The following is a 16,187-nucleotide window of genomic DNA, read 5'->3' as shown; positions in this document are numbered from 1 at the left end:
CCAGAGATCAACACTCAGAGCCAAGACAGACACTACAAACAACCTGAACAATAAGAAAAGGGTCTGGATATAAAGAACCATTGCTGTTTAAAATAAAGCTTACAGAAACACCCTCCATCCAAAAGAAGGGAGGCCCCTGACATATCCCTTAGAAAACAGGTAGCCCTTGAATGTAGAGGCTTTGGAATCTCCTGTGGGAAGGCAGAAAGTGAGCTCCTCAACCCAAGGTTCTGCACTAAAACCACTCAGATGTGTTTCCTTGGGATCAAACCAGTGTGGACATTTTAAGCACTTTATCTTACTGAGTTGAAAGGCAGAAGTAGTACATGAAAAACTGGGAGTAATACTTTTTGTGAGGATTCCTCTCATAACTACTGGCAAACTCGGCAGAGAAGTCAGGGATTAGGGCTCCCTCAGGTAATGAAGATGTGGAGAGATCAGGAAGGCCATTCTGCCCACTCCTTCTATGCTGGAATTTCCCCAAGGACTCATGCATTCAAGTGAGAACAAATCAGAAAGGCCAAGAGAGGCAGAGGCCCACTGCTGTCCCCCAGAGTGCAGCCTGAGCACTGAGGGCAGTTGTGATGTTGCTGCTTTACCTTTTCACTGGGCCGGAAAACGACGGGCAGGCTCACAGACATCCCGGGGTTCAGAGTGATCGGCTGCGGGAAAACAGTGAGGAAGAATGGCGTGGAAGGAGCCCTAGACAACAAAATCAAAACAAGAGATTTTGTCTGAGGGTGGGCAGCTTAAGTGAGCAGAAAAGAGAATAAATAACCAATACCTCCAGACCCCACAATTTAGAAGCAATTTACACACTGGACCCCAGGGGTACTTTGGCAGCAAAACAGTAGAGAGGGACAGAACCCAGATATCCTGAAAACCTATTCCCAGCTCGAAGCACCCACCCCTTCCTCGAACAATGTTTTATGTTTTCAGGACATGCAGTATGAGCACACCACACAGGGCAGACACATTTGAGTTTCAGAGCAGGGAGGGTCGCAGGGACTGCTGGAATGGCTCAGCACCCAGAGGGACCCCGGGAGCAATGGTTTTAGGTCACACTAGTGACTGGCTGGCATACATCCACAATTAAAATCTCACTAGACTGGAAATGCCTCACAGACAGAAGTATCAGCAAAACAGAATTTAAAACAAGGCATTTCATTTAACAGACTTCTGCCTGTGTTTCTGAATTAGCAGGTTTCTGTCCTGCTACGTAAGGGTGCACCCATTGTCTCCTGCACAGCACTCAAGGGGAGAGAGGGAAGGTGAATCTGAGAAAAGGTGCAAATGTAACTGATACAGCAGGAGGAGTGAGGATGCAGAGAGAGCGTGAGGAGTACAAAGGACAAACAAACTTCCCACGCACCTGTAACTCAGCTTCTGGGCTTTCTTGTGAACATTTTTCAAGGTCAGGTGTTTGATCACCTCTTTTCCAAGTTTCCAGTCATGCCAACTGAGTGTTTCAGGCACCTCAATGCCCCAGAATATGACTTTCCTCTTCTTTGCCTCTCTTGGAGACACCTTAGGGAGTAGCAGTTTGGGAGGAAGGGAGGAGAAATCACTTAAACAAACAGCCCTTTCTCTACGCTAAGGGTTTCTGACTGGCAACAGACGAGAGGAGCCACCCTGCGGCAAAACTCCAGGAGTATCCAAAAGCCCTGCTCCGGGGTCCTGAGAGGACACCTCCTGGCCACAGCCCAAACAGCAGATACTAAAAAGTGTGATGAAGGGCGATTTTTATGTTTCTCCTCTCCCTGCCTGCCAGACAATCCACCCAAGTCAGTAGCACTCTTTGCTCCTCCGCTCACCTTCCTGTCATGGGCACTCTTCCAAAAAGAGTCAGAGTTTTGGGGCTCCTCATGCACCTGAGCAAGCATCTGAGAAACAAGAGGGAAAAGTCCTCACACGTGCTGCTCCTGCACCCACAAAGCCTTTGCTGCCAAAAGCCGGGCACTCCCAGCGACCGATGGCCCTGCTCAGGCTGCTGGTGGCGCTGAGCCGCCTCCCCGCCGGGAGCAGCCCCCGCTGTGTCCCCACAGCCCCCGCTGTGTCTCCAGCCCCTGTTGTGTCCCCAGCCCCCGCTGTGTCCCCAGTGCAGCCCTCTCCAGAGCACGGCTGTCCTTATGGCCTGTGGGTCACAGCCCAGCCCCTGCGGAAGGGCTCTCCCTGGCGCTGGGCAGGATAGCCCTGCCCACTACCGGCCCACAAAGCACCGTACAGCACAGCTGTGCCCTGCGGCCTGGCCTGCCCCCCCCCCCCCCCCCCCCGAGCCCCGTGTGGATGAGTGTGGCGGGACCCCGCTCCCCACAGCGAGCGCCTGCCCAGCTCCCTGGGGCACGGCCCGCTCCAGCATGTCCCCGCCTGCCCCCCGTGCGGAGCAGAAGCCGGGGCCCCGAGTCACCACCGCCCCCGGGCCAGGCCGGCTCCCTCGTTCCCAGCCCGGCACCCTAGAGCACCGGGAGCCCGGGGCACCTCGCTGTCAGTGCCGGTGCCGGTGGCGGCCGCTCAGCGCCGTGCGGGCCGGCCCGCGTTGCCATGGAGACCGGACGCCGTTGCAGCGGCTCCCGGAGCGACGACGGCGGCCGGCTCGGGTCAATCCCCGCGGGCAGCGGCGGCCGCCAGAGGGCGGCGGAGGGACGCGCAGGGAGGCGGAGATGGACCGGGAGCGGGGCCGGGAGAGGGCGCGGGCAGAGCCCGGGGCGGGGTCCGGAGAGCACCGAGAGGGGAAGGAGGCCGTGAGGGGTTCTCAGGGGTGCAGGGAAGAGACAGAGATATGGGGCAAATAGGACGTTCAGGGGCACAGAGATGGAGGAGGGCGGGTGAAAGAGGGAAGGATGCAGGGGTGCGGGAGAGAGCGTGGGGCGAGGGGTGTTGAGGATGAGTGCGGGGGGAGCGGCAGCATAAAGCTAAGCCAGCAAAGAGGGGCCATGAAGTCTGTGGGTGCATCGGATAGATGAGTGAGGACAGTGTGGGGATTGCAGGGTGGCAAGGGATCACAGGTGCATCAGGATGGAGGGTGCTCTCATAGGGATGGAGTGACACCTTAATGGGGCCAGGTCACCCTAAGCTCCATGGAGCGTTGGTGACACAAGTAACAAGTTGTTATCATTGCCAAAAGTAGTTATGGGGCCAAGACCAGCAAAGGCACAGAGGGTGGGGAGCCCTGGCTGTGTGAGCCCATCAGGTGTCATTCTCATGGGGCACCACCACCACCATCCTAGGGACAGTCCTACATCTTCCCAGTACCCTGCATGACCCTCAAGGAGACAGGACCTTCATTTTTCCGGTGTGGAGGGACAGATAGTGCCTGCAGGGTGCACAGGCAGCTCTGTGGTGGAGAGTGGGGCTGGCCGCATCAAACCGCACAGGGAGGGTGCCCGGCAGAGGCAGGAAGGAGATGCAGCTTTAATGGCATTTGTCAGTGTTTACAAATGAGTCATCCAGCTAAGCAGCCCGGCTGTAAATCAGCACTCTAACTCTTCCAGCATCAGTTGTGTCCCCTCCTTTGTCCCCCTAGCTCTGGACGAGTGCCTGGCTCCTCCAGAAACAACCTCATAAATAACAGCAACAAAACAAACCCTCCTGCAGCCACGGTGGGCCTGAGTGCAGCAGGCGCGAGATGAACGCCTCCCATCCATCACTTTAATGATTGTACTCTGCAAATTAAACCTGTCATGGCCCATCAAGGTGAACGTTTTAAGCCTGTGACATGCCTTCAGCTCCCCTCCTCCTTCCTGGCACTTTTGTTGCTTTCTTTCTTGCCTTTTATTCTCTGCCTCTACCATTCCTGTCCCCCATTTCAGCCCTGCTCCAGTGTGTGGCACTCCCTGTGGTCTCCTGCTGAGCCAGGTTGCACATCAGGTGATGGATGTCCTTGGCCCTGATGCTCCTGCAGCCACAGGCTGGCAGGTGCCAGCATTTCTGTGCCAAGTCCTGTGTTTTTGCTGGGAGCTGGCACAGCTCTCCTGGAGCAATGGGTCTCTCCTCATCTGTTGTCTCCACACAGCAATGGCAGGGAATTAGGTACCATCCTTTCATGCTTCCCCATCCCTTCCTCCTTTCCTTTATTTCTTCCCCCTACACCACATTTATTTCTCTCTTGCCCCACGTTACACACCCACGCCAGGCTGCTGGCACCTGCTGCTACCCCAGCTCATATCTCCCCCGTTAGAGCAAGGGCTGCAGCCTCCCCAGAACCAGAGATCCCCACGGGGCAATTCCAGGGGTCTGGAGACCTGCGTGTCTTGAGATGGACTGCCAGGGGAGAGGGAACCTGGGCAGTGAGGATGCAACGTGCCCAGGGGGAAAACTGCTGAGCTGCCAGCAGCCACTGTGGGTCACTGTCCCCCCGCACAGGACCGTCATCCGTCCGTCCGTCCGTCTCCATGCTCCTCTCTCTTGTCACCTGCTTCCCCTGCCCACCCTTCTGTCCCAAAACCATCGCATCTGTCTCCCTGCCCAGGGTGCGCCCCCCCAGACACCGACAGGCTTTTCCCAGCCCTGCGATGTGTGACAGCCCCGCACCAACGCTTACCTGTCCCTTTGTCACCGACTGACTGCCAGAGACGGCCAGGATTCCACAGGGGCTGCTGTGCTTCAGCAATTCCCACCCCCAGCACAAATCCCGGGGCAGACAGCCCTCCCTGCACGCTCAGGCAGAGCCGGGGAGAGGAGAGGACAGCTGGGTGTGGGACAGGAGGGACATCATGGTCTGTTTGGGAAGGGTCACCCAGCCCGGCCCAGCCTGCTCCACCCCTGCAGCTCCTGGTGCAGTGCAGTGCTGAAGCAGAGCTGCCCCCTCTGCCTCCACGGCCGTCTCAGCACCCCAAGGGGTGACCCAGTAAGGCACAGGAAGCATGGCAGATCTACAGGGCCTTCCAGGACCCTCCAGCACCTGGGAAGACACGGGCCACCTGCTGACTTACAGGGAGTCAGCGCTTAACCCTAGTGTTTCTAGGGAAGTGGTACAGGGTGTCAGTCCCCATTCTGCTGCCAAGGGTTGATTTCAGCCCAGTCAGAGTGAGCAAGATCCCAAAAGCATAATGAGACAAGCCCAGAAAATAACTTAGAGAGGTTAAGCATCACCATGGGGAAAGGGGAGCTGACCATAGCACTGAGTCTTTACAGCCTGAGTTCTTTCCTGCCTCCCTTCCCGCCCGTTTATTTGGGACAATGCCACACCAACGCAAGCAGGCTAATTGCAGCATGGAAAACAGCATCAGCTTTGCTTCCCAGGATGGTTTTGCCCGGCAAAGCACAGACCCTACCAGGGATGTACTGGTGCAGGAGGAGGCAAGGCAGGCAGGCATGCAACCTGGGCATCCTTCCCAGCTCTTCATGCCACCAAGGGGAAGGACAAGCTGATACCACACTGGATGTGCTGCTCCAGGCGCTGTCACATCTGTAGGGAAGTGGCAGTGCAGTCAAAGAAGGGTCTGGGTCTCCCTCTTCAGCTGTGCCAGCAGACTGCCAGCTGTCCAAGTCTGCTCTCCCCACCTTTTTCCCCAGAGACTTGGTAGGACAGCACAGTAGCAGGACAGGGGATTTTCCTGTCCCCTAAGGAAAAGCACAGGCATCCAGATAACAGCTTTATAGGGGAGGGATCTGGGGACTCCTCCAGATACACACAGAGGAATAATTACAAGTTAAATAGGATCCAAACACACATAAGTTAAAGGGTGGCAAGGTGCCCTGCGGCTCCCTGCTCCTTCCAGGCACAGTCTGCGTCTGCCAGCAAAGAGAACCCCCACAACACAGCCTGGCCCCTCTCCCCAGCTGGCTCCATTCGCCTTTCACAACACAGAGCCAATCTTCCTCTCTGTGGCGCCCATCTCGTCCTCCTCCTCTTCCTCGCCCCCCGAGCAAGACGAGTCCTGGCCATAGCTCAGCTCGGCGGCGCTGCAGTGCAGGAAGCCCGAGTCAGGGCTGTGCCCCATGAACTCGGGGCTTTCGGCAGCTTGTCCCTGGGGCTCGCTGGGCAGCAGCTTCTCACAGGTTTTGCTGAGCCCTCGTTGCTTCTCAGGCTCCACCTGAGCCCCCTGCTCCTTGGCCTTGCGGCTCCGCTTCCACTTCATGCGGCGGTTCTGGAACCAGATCTTCACCTGCAAGGGAAAGCCCCAGGGGAGAGGATGTACCCTGCTGTATCCTGTCCCCACTCACCCCCTCACCTTCCCTGCAGGGAGGGTCCCCTCAATACCTCTTCATTGTGGGGCATCCCATGGTGCTACAGGTATGTACAAAGAGAATGAGGTTGTCACAGGGAGAGGAATAATGAGGGCTGCTGCCTTCCCCCCTTCCAGCCAAGGATATGCACAGAGACATTTTCATATTAGCCCCACAAAAAGACCCCTCCCACAGTTGAAGAATGGGAAGGCTCTGAAACCCAAGTTGGGGGATGCCAGGTGAAAAGAGGAGCAGTATTTCTGGGGTGCCCTTCACAAGAGAACAGCCTGAAGCCCACCAGGCAGGTCTCTGCAGGAGATGGCCTGAAGGGGCACTGATGGGAGCAGTGGGGTGTGAGGCTGATGCCATTAGCATTGCCCATGACCTTGCCTTGCCCCCATGGCAGCTCCATGGTGCTATGCTCCATCCCCCAGGGCCAAGGTACCTGTGTCTCAGTGAGCATCAGCGACGTGGCCACCTCAAAACGCTTGGGTCTGGACAGATATTTGTTGAGCTTGAACTGGTTCTCCAGCTCCAGGAGCTGCTGGCTGGTGAATGCTGTGCGGGGCCGACGGCACTTCCCCATCAAACCAGACTGCGGGGCAGCTGTGGAGCAGACAGTGGGTGGGGGTCAGAGGACAGCAGACTGGTAGGGGGACAACCCCTCAGCAAACCCAGGATGAGGAGGAAGGTGAATGTCTCCATCATCTCCCACCCCAATAATGGCTTTATTGCCTGATAGGAACCAGTGAGATACGTTATCAGGTCTCGGTGTACAACTGGGATCAGTGCTGAGACTGAAATTAATTCTCTTTTTTTTATTGCTGGGCCGCACAGGTGGCAGCTCAACGGCCAGGGGCTGTGCTGGGGCTGCCCGTGAGCGCCGCTATCTCGCCTGCAGCCCTTGAAGGCAGAGCGGCTCTGAACCAGGAGGCAGCAGAACAAAGGCACCTTTGAGAGTCCAGCACGGGGTGGCTGCCGCACTGTTTGATCCTCGCTTATCTTCTCTCCACTGCCTTTATTGTCCCCCTGGGGTTCAGCTTTTACTGCTTCTCCCAGCACCACAGCGGCAATCCCAGGGGTTTGCAGCTGGGAATAAAGTGCTGGAGCAGCAGGGAGGGGCATGGGGGAGAATGGGGGGAGGTGGTGGTGGTGGGCACTAATGCAAAAGGACCTTGGCACATCCCTGCTGACATATCTTGGGCAACAAGATCCTGGAGCATTCTGGCCCCAAAAGTGTGCCATGCTTGGCAAGGGCCACTCACCCACTTTGCTGGGCATGGGGCACCATTCATGTTATCTCCCCCAGATTCCAGCTTTGATCCCAACCTGCCCATCTCCCGAGGTGTCCACCAAGCCCTTCACAAACACAGCGATGACGCATGGGGCAGGAATTTATGAAAGAGCTATTAACTGATCACAACACAGGTTTGATCTCAAGTACCTGGATGCTGGGTCAAACAGATAGAATGCAGGCTGGGCTAGGGCTGTGCAAAAGCCTCATGGGAGCAGGACAGACATAACCCCCTCTTCTGCCTGTAGCCCCTCAGTGCCAGGAGAGACAGTCTGTGGGACCCACCTTGTAGCCACTGGCCAGTTAAAAGAGGGACTGACTGAACAGAGGCACACTGTGCCAATGATTCTGACACACATGATGCATTATTTTGCATATGAAACATATTCAAGGCTAAAACTGAATGAGAGGTTCAAAAGATTTCCAGGACAAACAGAGATGAGAGATGTTGCAGCTCTGCAGAGTTCAGCAGCCATCTGGGCTTTGACTGGCTGTGGATGCTCAGGCTGTACAAATCCTCCAGGGAAACATGGGACCAAACAGGTCTGCAAAGGTTTCCTCTGGCTAAGAGAAAAGGAGGTGTTATGGGAACTAGCATCTGCAGGGATGGGGCAGCCCAAGCTAACGCCCTTTGCAGCTCCTCAGGAAGGGAAAACCCAGAGACGCATCAGAGACAACTGGAGGGGAAATTCATTCTGTTGGTGGGGGCACAACACAAAGCAGCCCCAGGCAGTGTCCAGCAGCCCAAGGACTCTGGGTCCCTGTGAGCCTCCTTTGCTGACAGAGACAGGAGGGTGGCTGGAGCATCTGGAGCCCCAGAATCCCTCCCTGCAATGAGGCTGCACTGTGCAGTTTGGCTGTACCAGGTCAGGGAAGGGCCCCTCTGAGCAATTCCTCTTTCTGAGCATGTTGTCTAAAGAAATGTTTTGGGGAAAGAGAAGGGAAGAGGTTGTGCCCTCTCAGCATCCAATAATCCAGGAGTTCTGTGCCTTCTGGAGCTGGAGGGTCCAGGAGTGAAGAGATATCATATTCCCAGTCTGAATTCCCCACTCCAAAGCAGAGAGCCCAGGGCTCAGCTCCGACGGTATTGTGTCCTGGCTCCAGGGAGCACAGAAATCCTTCAGATCAACCTGAAAGGCTCCTCTGTGCCTCCTCAAGCAAGGTCATATGTGACCAGACTAAAACCAGATGCAGGAAGAGTAGAGGCACAGAAGTGCCTCACAGAAGAATCTCAATCCTAAAAGCTATTCAAGTTTGGTCTGTCCAGCTTCACAGGAGCCTGGAAGGCAGCCTGCTTTGACAACAACCATCTCAAGAGAGTCACCTTTCCCCAGGTGAGCTGCTGAGGACTGCTTGGTCTAGCAGGGAAAAGAAGAACAGAAAGTTTGTCCAAAAGTCAAATAAATCCAAACAGGATATATCCCAAATAACTACCAATCCAGGGGACTGATTTCTGGAGCATGGCCCTGCTCCCAGCCCTGATTTCTCCTTCTCAGTGTCCAATTCAGTTTCAGGGCAGTGTGCCCATTACAAATATTGTACAGAACCCGACTTCCTTGGAAATTCATCTTGCCTCCTGCCCCAGTGCTGACAAAAAAAACCCCAAACCCAATCCTCAAACCCCTCTGTGGTGCTGTCATACAGTTTGAGCCAGCACCACTCCAGTGCCCAGCCCACAGAGTGTGGCTGGCCACCTCATCTGTGACCTCCTCTGACAACACATCGTCCAGCAGCTACAATTATCCACCACCACTGCTCCCCACTGGGACTTGTTCAAGGTTTGGCCTCCACACCAGGTTGAGAAAGCCCAAGGCAATACAGCTGATCTGCAGCCACCCGTGGCAGCAGGTTTTCATGGACATGAATGATCAACATCTCTGGCATCAGCTCTGCTGTTACCTTTTCTAAAGGGTTCTAGCTCTTTTGTGTGGAGAGAGTATGGCAGAAGAGGATCTGCAGATTCTCACTGGGAAAAGAAACGAGGAAGGAGGTAGAAGCTGAGACTGCCAGCATGCTCTGCAGTCTCAGCTTCTACCTCCCTGTGCTGTGGCAGGGTGCCACATGGACAAAGAATCCTCCCAAGGGGTGCACAGCACCTCCCAGGGCCTACCTTCTCCACTCAACAAGCTATGAACCCATCCCCATCGCAATCAGCATCTCACTAAGTATTACCGTTTGGGAAGGCTCTCCATCTTACCCAGCTCCTACCAGAAGACCAGGGACTGCCCCAGTGTCACACCTTTGGTTGCCAAAGGATTTATTTTCTGCTCAGCCATCTCCTGCAGCACTCCATCCAGGATCAGAGCTTGTTTCAACATCCCTTCAGCCTGGCAGGGCTTGGACCCCCTGAAGGGTGCCTGGCATCTGGCTGCAGTATCAGTAAATAAACTGCTTGGCCTGGGGCCAGGAATGCCCTCTGAGTCTGAGGCCAGGAGCTCTGCAAGGCAGCTGCCTCCTGGATAATTAGATAAAGCTTATAAAGAATTGTTGGTTTATTTGATACAGTTCCGCCTACTTGATAACAGGGGTAATCCTAGGTTGATATTAACTCACTTGTTTTTAATTTGGTTTGTTTAACTATAGTTCACTTCACTTTGTGGTCTGGCAGATAAAGGAGAGGAAATTAACACTCTGACTGCTTTAGGTATTTCTCTGGATGTCAGAGCTGGAAGGGAGGGAGGTAGTCTCAGCATCAGGGTCATCACCAGAGGCTTTTTCTGACCTGCCAGCAGCCCCGGCCATTATCAGTGGGGTAGCATGTGTAAGGGCACCTGCTACCTCTGCAAGCCCCTTGCTTGCTCCACCATTAAACCTCAATTGCTGCATGCCAGCTGTTTCCCAGCCCATGTTTCCAGCTGACACCAGACCACTGTACACCTGGTGAGCCTTGGAAGGCATTGCTTTTTGAACAAGTTTGATAAAACTTATCCTGCCTGCTCTCCTATCCCAGCACAGCCCATCAGCAAGCTCTCGGCCATCATGGGCAGGATCTGATCTGGGCTCCAGGCCATCAACTTAGTGAGTGGGTGATGCAAGGCAGTGGTGTGCCAGGAAAGCCATCTAAGCACTGGCTCCCTCGGAGAGGATCCTCTGCTCCTCCTGAGAGCCCACAGCTGTATGTCACTGCTCCCCACTTGCACAGCTCTCAGTGGGTCTCTGCACTGGCTCCCACCACTGCACCACGTTTCCACACTGACAAACAAGGAAAATAAATCACAGCTCCCAGAAAAACTAATAGGCCTGGCATTCCAGTGCCAAATGCTACCCCGGGTTCTTCAGGAGGTGCTCAAAGGCCAGGATAGGGATCCAGGCTGGGGATGGCAGAACCTGGGCAGGCAGCATCCCTGTTTCCTGCAGCAAGGGCATGCCTGCTCCCGCAGCCAGGCCCTGCAGAGCCCTGTGAGTGCGCATTGCAGCAGAGGCAGGCAGGCACCGCGTGCGGCTCTGCACAGACACCCTGCCTACAGCAGGGCACTGCTCTCACTGAGCACAGCACCCCGGCCCTGGGGGTACCAACTGTCCCAGACAGCCTCCCTGGAAGCCCACACACAGGTGATAGCAGAGGGAATGTGTGCAATGAACACCCACAGACCACGCTTGCAAAACATTGCTACACATGCACCCAAAGAAGGAATTTATTCCAGAATTTACTTCTGGAATTCCCTTTAAATAAATCCCAAGGGCGATCACCCCCTGGAATGATCCATAATATGTCCTAGAAGGCTTTCAGATTCATCTCTTACAGCCATCCGTCCACTGGTCCTGGGAGAGTTAAACATGAGTGACACCAGCAGCCTTGACACTTGTACTTGGTCACTCTGGAAACTTCAGCCAGGCAGGTCCATCCTTCTATCTATCTAGGCTGAGTGATGGGACAGGGGCTCCCACAAACTAGAGGCAGCCCAGGAGCCCTGTGCCAACAATGGAAGGAGGCTCCTGCCCAGCCCATTCCCCTCCTCAGAGAGGTGAGGAAGGGCTGTGGAGGCAGCACCTCCCAGGCAGGTGCCCTTTTCTGTCTCTGTCCCTACAGCATGGCCAGCACATCGGGGCAATCTGAGCCCAGGCACAGGCACAGCCTGCAGCCAGTCCTGCTAGGTACAAGGAGAAGGCAAGCTGCAAATGACCTGATTTCAGAGCTTCAGTGAGCCCACAGGAACAAGGGCTGAAGACACCCTTGAGAACCCTGAGGTTACCAAGGGACAGAAACAAGGATGTGAAGATGGATAAGGTTCTCTTCTGCACAGCAGAATTGCTGAAGTATTTGACAAGACACTCTGGAGAGAAAGAATCCCCACTGCAAAGGGCTCCCCAGGACTGGGAACAAACATCTTTTAGTAAGGACATGGATTGAGGCAGTGGTCATCCTGATTTAAAAATTTACAGTTTTGGCAGCTTTTGCTGCATCCTTGTTATACCTCAACATGTCTACTCTACTTTGGGATCTCCAGAACCCAGATAAGTAACACTTGGGTCAAAAACTGCTTTTCTTCCTGCTGAACTTCCCTAGGAACCCTGCCCAGTGTTTCCCACAAGACCCTTTGACATTCTGGTCCAGCACATTCTGCAGAGCTCCCTTCACAAGTTGTTCTCATGCCAGCAGTTTGGGATTTGTTTCCTTTTGGTGAGGTTTTGAATATAACCAGCTGAAGATCGCATGCTGCTTTTGAAAAGAATGGGGCAGATGTATAAATATCTCTATGTTATTCCTGCCAGAAGCTGCACTCCGGGCTACAGAATCAGATGCAGTGTAGAATTCCCACCGTGGTGAAACACAGCCCTGTAGGAAGCTACCAGGATGCTGAAATACACCAACAGACCCAGACCCTTCAAAGATAACATGGCTTCTGCAGAAATGCAGGAAGATGTAATAAATAATAAAGACTTCTAACCAATCAGGATTTATTTTTTCTTGTCTTAGTGACATCTGTGAAGACTGCACATAACCCATAGCACTGGAGGCTTATCCTACACCTCTAGATTCACAGATGGAGCTTTCCTAAAATCTAGGGAAAGCCAGGTAAAGGGAGATATTGTGGGGAAAAAACCAGCCTGTTTCCCTTTAACCTGACCAGGAATAGTTTGAGGTAGGAGTAATACGTGTGATTTTTCAAGTAATTCTCTGTAAATTTTTGCACTGTTATTTACCCAGCCTTTTAAAATTATTATTATTTTGCAAATGGGCCTTCCAGATTTTTAGGAATTTTTTTTACCCTCAGCTAACAAATCTGGATACTCTGACGGGGCTTTATTACCCAGCCACGCTTGGTTCAACGCCCATCTTTTCACTGACCAGCACAGGGCAGGGTCCAGGCTGGGGTGCCAGACCTCAACGGGACCAGTGCCTGAAGTCAGCTCTTGTTCCGTCCGTGCCCTGCAGGGCCCATGGCAGCCGTGCGGGGTCCGGTGCGGGCCCGCAGCCCAGGTGGTGCCCACCAGGAGGGACTGGGGCTCGGCTGTCGGCCCGTCCGAGTCCCGCGGCTGCCGCCAGGAACGAGCTCACCGGGCGCTCATCCCACGAGGCGAGCGGGACCCGGAGCGCCGGCCCGGCCCTGCACGGAGCCCGATCCGGCCGCGCATCCAGCGGGACTGGGGCGGGTTCGTTCCCAGCCGCGCCGGGAAGGATTTATTCGTTTCCCGGTGCAGGTTTTTGCCGCCGTTTCTTTCTTTTCGTTTCCTTCCCGCCCCGCAGGAGCCCGCGGGGCCGGCAGCCTGGCTAGGCGCGGTCCGGCTCTGCCGCCGCCGGCGCGGGCAGCGTTTCTCGGGGCTCTGCCGGAACACCGGGCCGGCGTAAGGCGAGACTTTGCCCTTCGGATCTGTTCCCCAGGGCCTCACAGTCCTCGGAGGTCTCCAGCAGTGGGACACCCCGCCTCCCCACCCCAGCCCTGCCGGGTGTGGGTACAGAGAGAGCCGCGCATCGGGGTCAGCGCGGAGGGCCCAATGTCTCTGTGGGCGCCCGACCCGGACCCACCGGAGGGCCTCGAAGGGTTGGGGTCGGGAACCCTCAGTCCCGGGCCGTCGGACGGACCGGCACCTGATGTGCCGGCAGACGCCCCCGGGGCTGAAGGGCCCAGAGCCGCGTTCGGCCGGACGGGAGGGTCGGTCCCCGGGTCACTCACTCACCATTGAAGTCGGAGAGCCTCGGCACCAGCATCCCGGCTCGGATCCAGTGCTCCAGCGGGAAGGAGCCAGCCACGGCCGCCTTCAGGTGCTCCGCGCCGGGCGGCGGCAGGTGCGGGATGCCGGTGTAGGCGAACGCGGGGTGCTGGCCCCCCAGGGTCGGGAGCGGGTACACGGCGGGGGGGTACAGGGCCGGCAGGGCGCCGAGCCCCGCGCCAGAGAGGTGCAGCAAGCCGGGCTTGGGGACGAAGCCGGCCGGGGCGAGGGGGGCAGCGGCCGGGGGCGCCCGCGGTGAGGGGGTGTCGGAGCGCCCGGCGGGACCGGGGCTCGACGCGGGGCTCCCGGGGCTCAGCCCCGGCGGGGAGGCGCTCCGCGCCGGCTCTTCGGCCAGGAGCGCTTCGATGCGGAAGTTTTGGGACTTCTCCATGGGCTTGTGCATGGCCGTGCCCCGTACGGAGCCGTCGAGCCCTCCGGCGCCCCACCGCTCCCCTGGCAGGGCACAGCCCGGCCGGCCAGCCCCGGGCGAGCCCCGGCAGCGGCGGGCATCCACCCGCGGGGCCGCGCCGCGCTCAGCGGGGCTGCCCTCGAGGGCAGCCCTCGTCTCCGCTCCGCCTCCCGGGCACTCGCTCGCCCGACGGCACCGGGGTGGGTTTTAACCCCCTCTCCACCTACCCCAGCTCCCCATTGGCTCCGCTCCGGCCCCCCGCCCTCCCCACCGGCCGCCCTCCTCCGGCTTCCGCAGCAGTGGGCAAACGCCAGGGACTGACCGGGGCCATTCTGTCCCTTCCCCAGCCCCTCCACAGCCAGAGGTCCCCCCAGCCGCCAGGACCCACCCAGGGCGCTGAGCCCATCATCCTGACCCAGAGCCCCATGGCAGGGAAGCGGCTCTATGGTTGCAGCAACTGGAGGAGACATGGAGAGATGAGACAGACTTCAGACATGTAGGCAAAGCCCTGCTGGGCTCCAGTGCTGCCCTGGCACCGTGGAGCCCCCAGGCACTTGGAGGGCAGAGTGCTTAGCTGGGAGGGCAGGAGAGGCTCTCACTCACCAGCAGGCTCCCCTGCATCCCGTGCACTGAGATCACCACCTGTGCCCAGCTGTGCTGTTTCCCATGGCATCGCTGTGATCCAGGGAGATCAACAGACCTGAGCTGGGCACACAAAGGACCACCACCCTCCATCAGCCATGTCTGTCCAAGATGCAACCCAGCAGGTGCATACAGGCAGATTGTTACTCATTTGCCTGGTCTTACCTTTCCTAGGTAAGATGCAGCTTGGAGAATAGCACCTGGGAAGGATAGAGAGGAAAGCTTTGTTTGGTCTGGGAATGGTGGGTAAGCAGGAGCAGAGCTGGTCCAGATCCCCTGGCACTGGCCTTCAGGGAGAGGCAAAGTGCATGTGTGGAATGTGCTTTTAGGAATCTCTGTCATTAAGGATCTGCTCCTGTTTGTCTCTGGTTCCCACTTTTTTCTGTCCTTCTGACACAGTGACACAAGCCTCTGATTTTTTTTGTGCCCTGTAGTGGGTCCTGTTCTTAGGAAGGGAAGTAAGGCAGCTGCTATTGCCCTGCCTAAATGTAATAATGGCTAAAGAAAATCCCCCCACTCCATCCCCCTCTGCTTTCCCAGGACACTAGCCAATGTCCCCACAAGCAAAAGGACACCAAGCACTTTCTCCCTCCCCCCAAGGCAAGTGCCAGCACAGCCAAGCAGCAGGCATAGACAGGACAAGATCTGGGGAGGAACAGAGCAGACTGACTCCCAAGCACAGGGGGAAACAACAAGAGATATCCAGGGAACAGAGAGCACAGTGAAGGTAGGACAAGTGTTCCACTGCAGATCAATAGCCTGCATGGGAAGGGGGAGCCATCCCTCCCTCACCTGAGCCCTCAGGACTGACTTCAAGGATCGCAATGCTTTGTTAGCTCTGTACAGGGAACGTGCCTTGAGACCTGGAGCAGAGACTGGGTCACAACAGAGAAAGCAGTGTCTCAATCATCCCCATGGGGTAACAGACAGGCAGGTAGGCAACCCAGGAAAGCACTGTGACTCTACCCAGTGTGTAGTTCAGGCAGTGGGAGCAGGGCTTGAATGAGGGGTCTGGGTAATATCTCTTACTCAAGTTCAGGCAGTGGGAGCAGGGCTTGAATGAGGGGTCTGGGTAATATCTCTTACTCACAGCCTCATGGAAGTCCCCTACACTACCCAAGGAGGTTTTCCAAAGACAAGCAACTCTCCCAAGGATCAGCAGCTCATGCTAGTGCCCAATTCACTGATGCCAGGGTGATGCAAGTGCAACCAGCCAAGCTGCAGCCTTTGAATTGCACAAGCAAGGAATCTTTGCTGACAGAACCATAGAACCTGGCTTATTTCTTTATTTGGAAATACCTGAATAAAGAAATCTAGAGAAATCATGGAGGGATGATGAGTGTCAATATTTGGAACAGAGCCTGAGACCCTGTACGAGGGTTGTCCAGGACCACAGCAGCTGGCACACAGCCCATGCCACGCAGGGCAGCGAGATGGTGTCCACAGTTGTGTGCAGAAGAGCTGGGCTGGGTGGACAGCAGAAGGGGCAGGATGCAAGGCAGTGATAGATGCCAGGGTGCT

The 16,187-nt window shown here is 56.2% G+C and overlaps 2 protein-coding genes across 4 annotated transcripts in view; both read right to left on the bottom strand.

Annotated features, from left to right (window-relative positions):
• Positions 1–2,569, bottom strand: part of CFAP65 (cilia and flagella associated protein 65) — a 31,487-nt gene extending 28,918 nt beyond the window's left edge. For all 3 annotated transcript variants that reach the window (XR_013183085.1, XM_077181553.1, XM_077181552.1), the window contains exons 1-4: positions 2,479–2,569; positions 1,815–1,883; positions 1,373–1,527; positions 600–702 (exon numbers count right to left, since the gene is read on the bottom strand). Coding sequence is in view for 2 of the 3 variants with exons in the window: in XM_077181553.1 (XP_077037668.1) it covers positions 600–702; positions 1,373–1,527; positions 1,815–1,883 (327 nt within the window). In the remaining variant the exon portion in view is untranslated. The remainder of the gene's footprint in view (positions 1–599; positions 703–1,372; positions 1,528–1,814; positions 1,884–2,478) is intronic.
• Positions 2,570–5,798: 3,229 nt separating this feature from the next.
• Positions 5,799–14,018, bottom strand: LOC129122807 (uncharacterized). Its single transcript, XM_054636800.2, has 3 exons — positions 13,583–14,018; positions 6,614–6,774; positions 5,799–6,107 (listed from the first exon to the last, which is right to left on the bottom strand). Exons 1-3 carry the CDS (start codon positions 14,016–14,018, stop codon positions 5,799–5,801), a joined length of 906 nt encoding a protein of 301 aa, XP_054492775.1.
• Positions 14,019–16,187: the final 2,169 nt, after the last annotated feature.

The sequence above is a fragment of the Agelaius phoeniceus genome, chromosome 7 (assembly GCF_051311805.1).
Source record: "Agelaius phoeniceus isolate bAgePho1 chromosome 7, bAgePho1.hap1, whole genome shotgun sequence".
NCBI classification, from domain to species: Eukaryota; Metazoa; Chordata; class Aves; order Passeriformes; family Icteridae; genus Agelaius; species Agelaius phoeniceus.
This window is presented reverse-complemented; position numbering and strand designations above follow the sequence as displayed.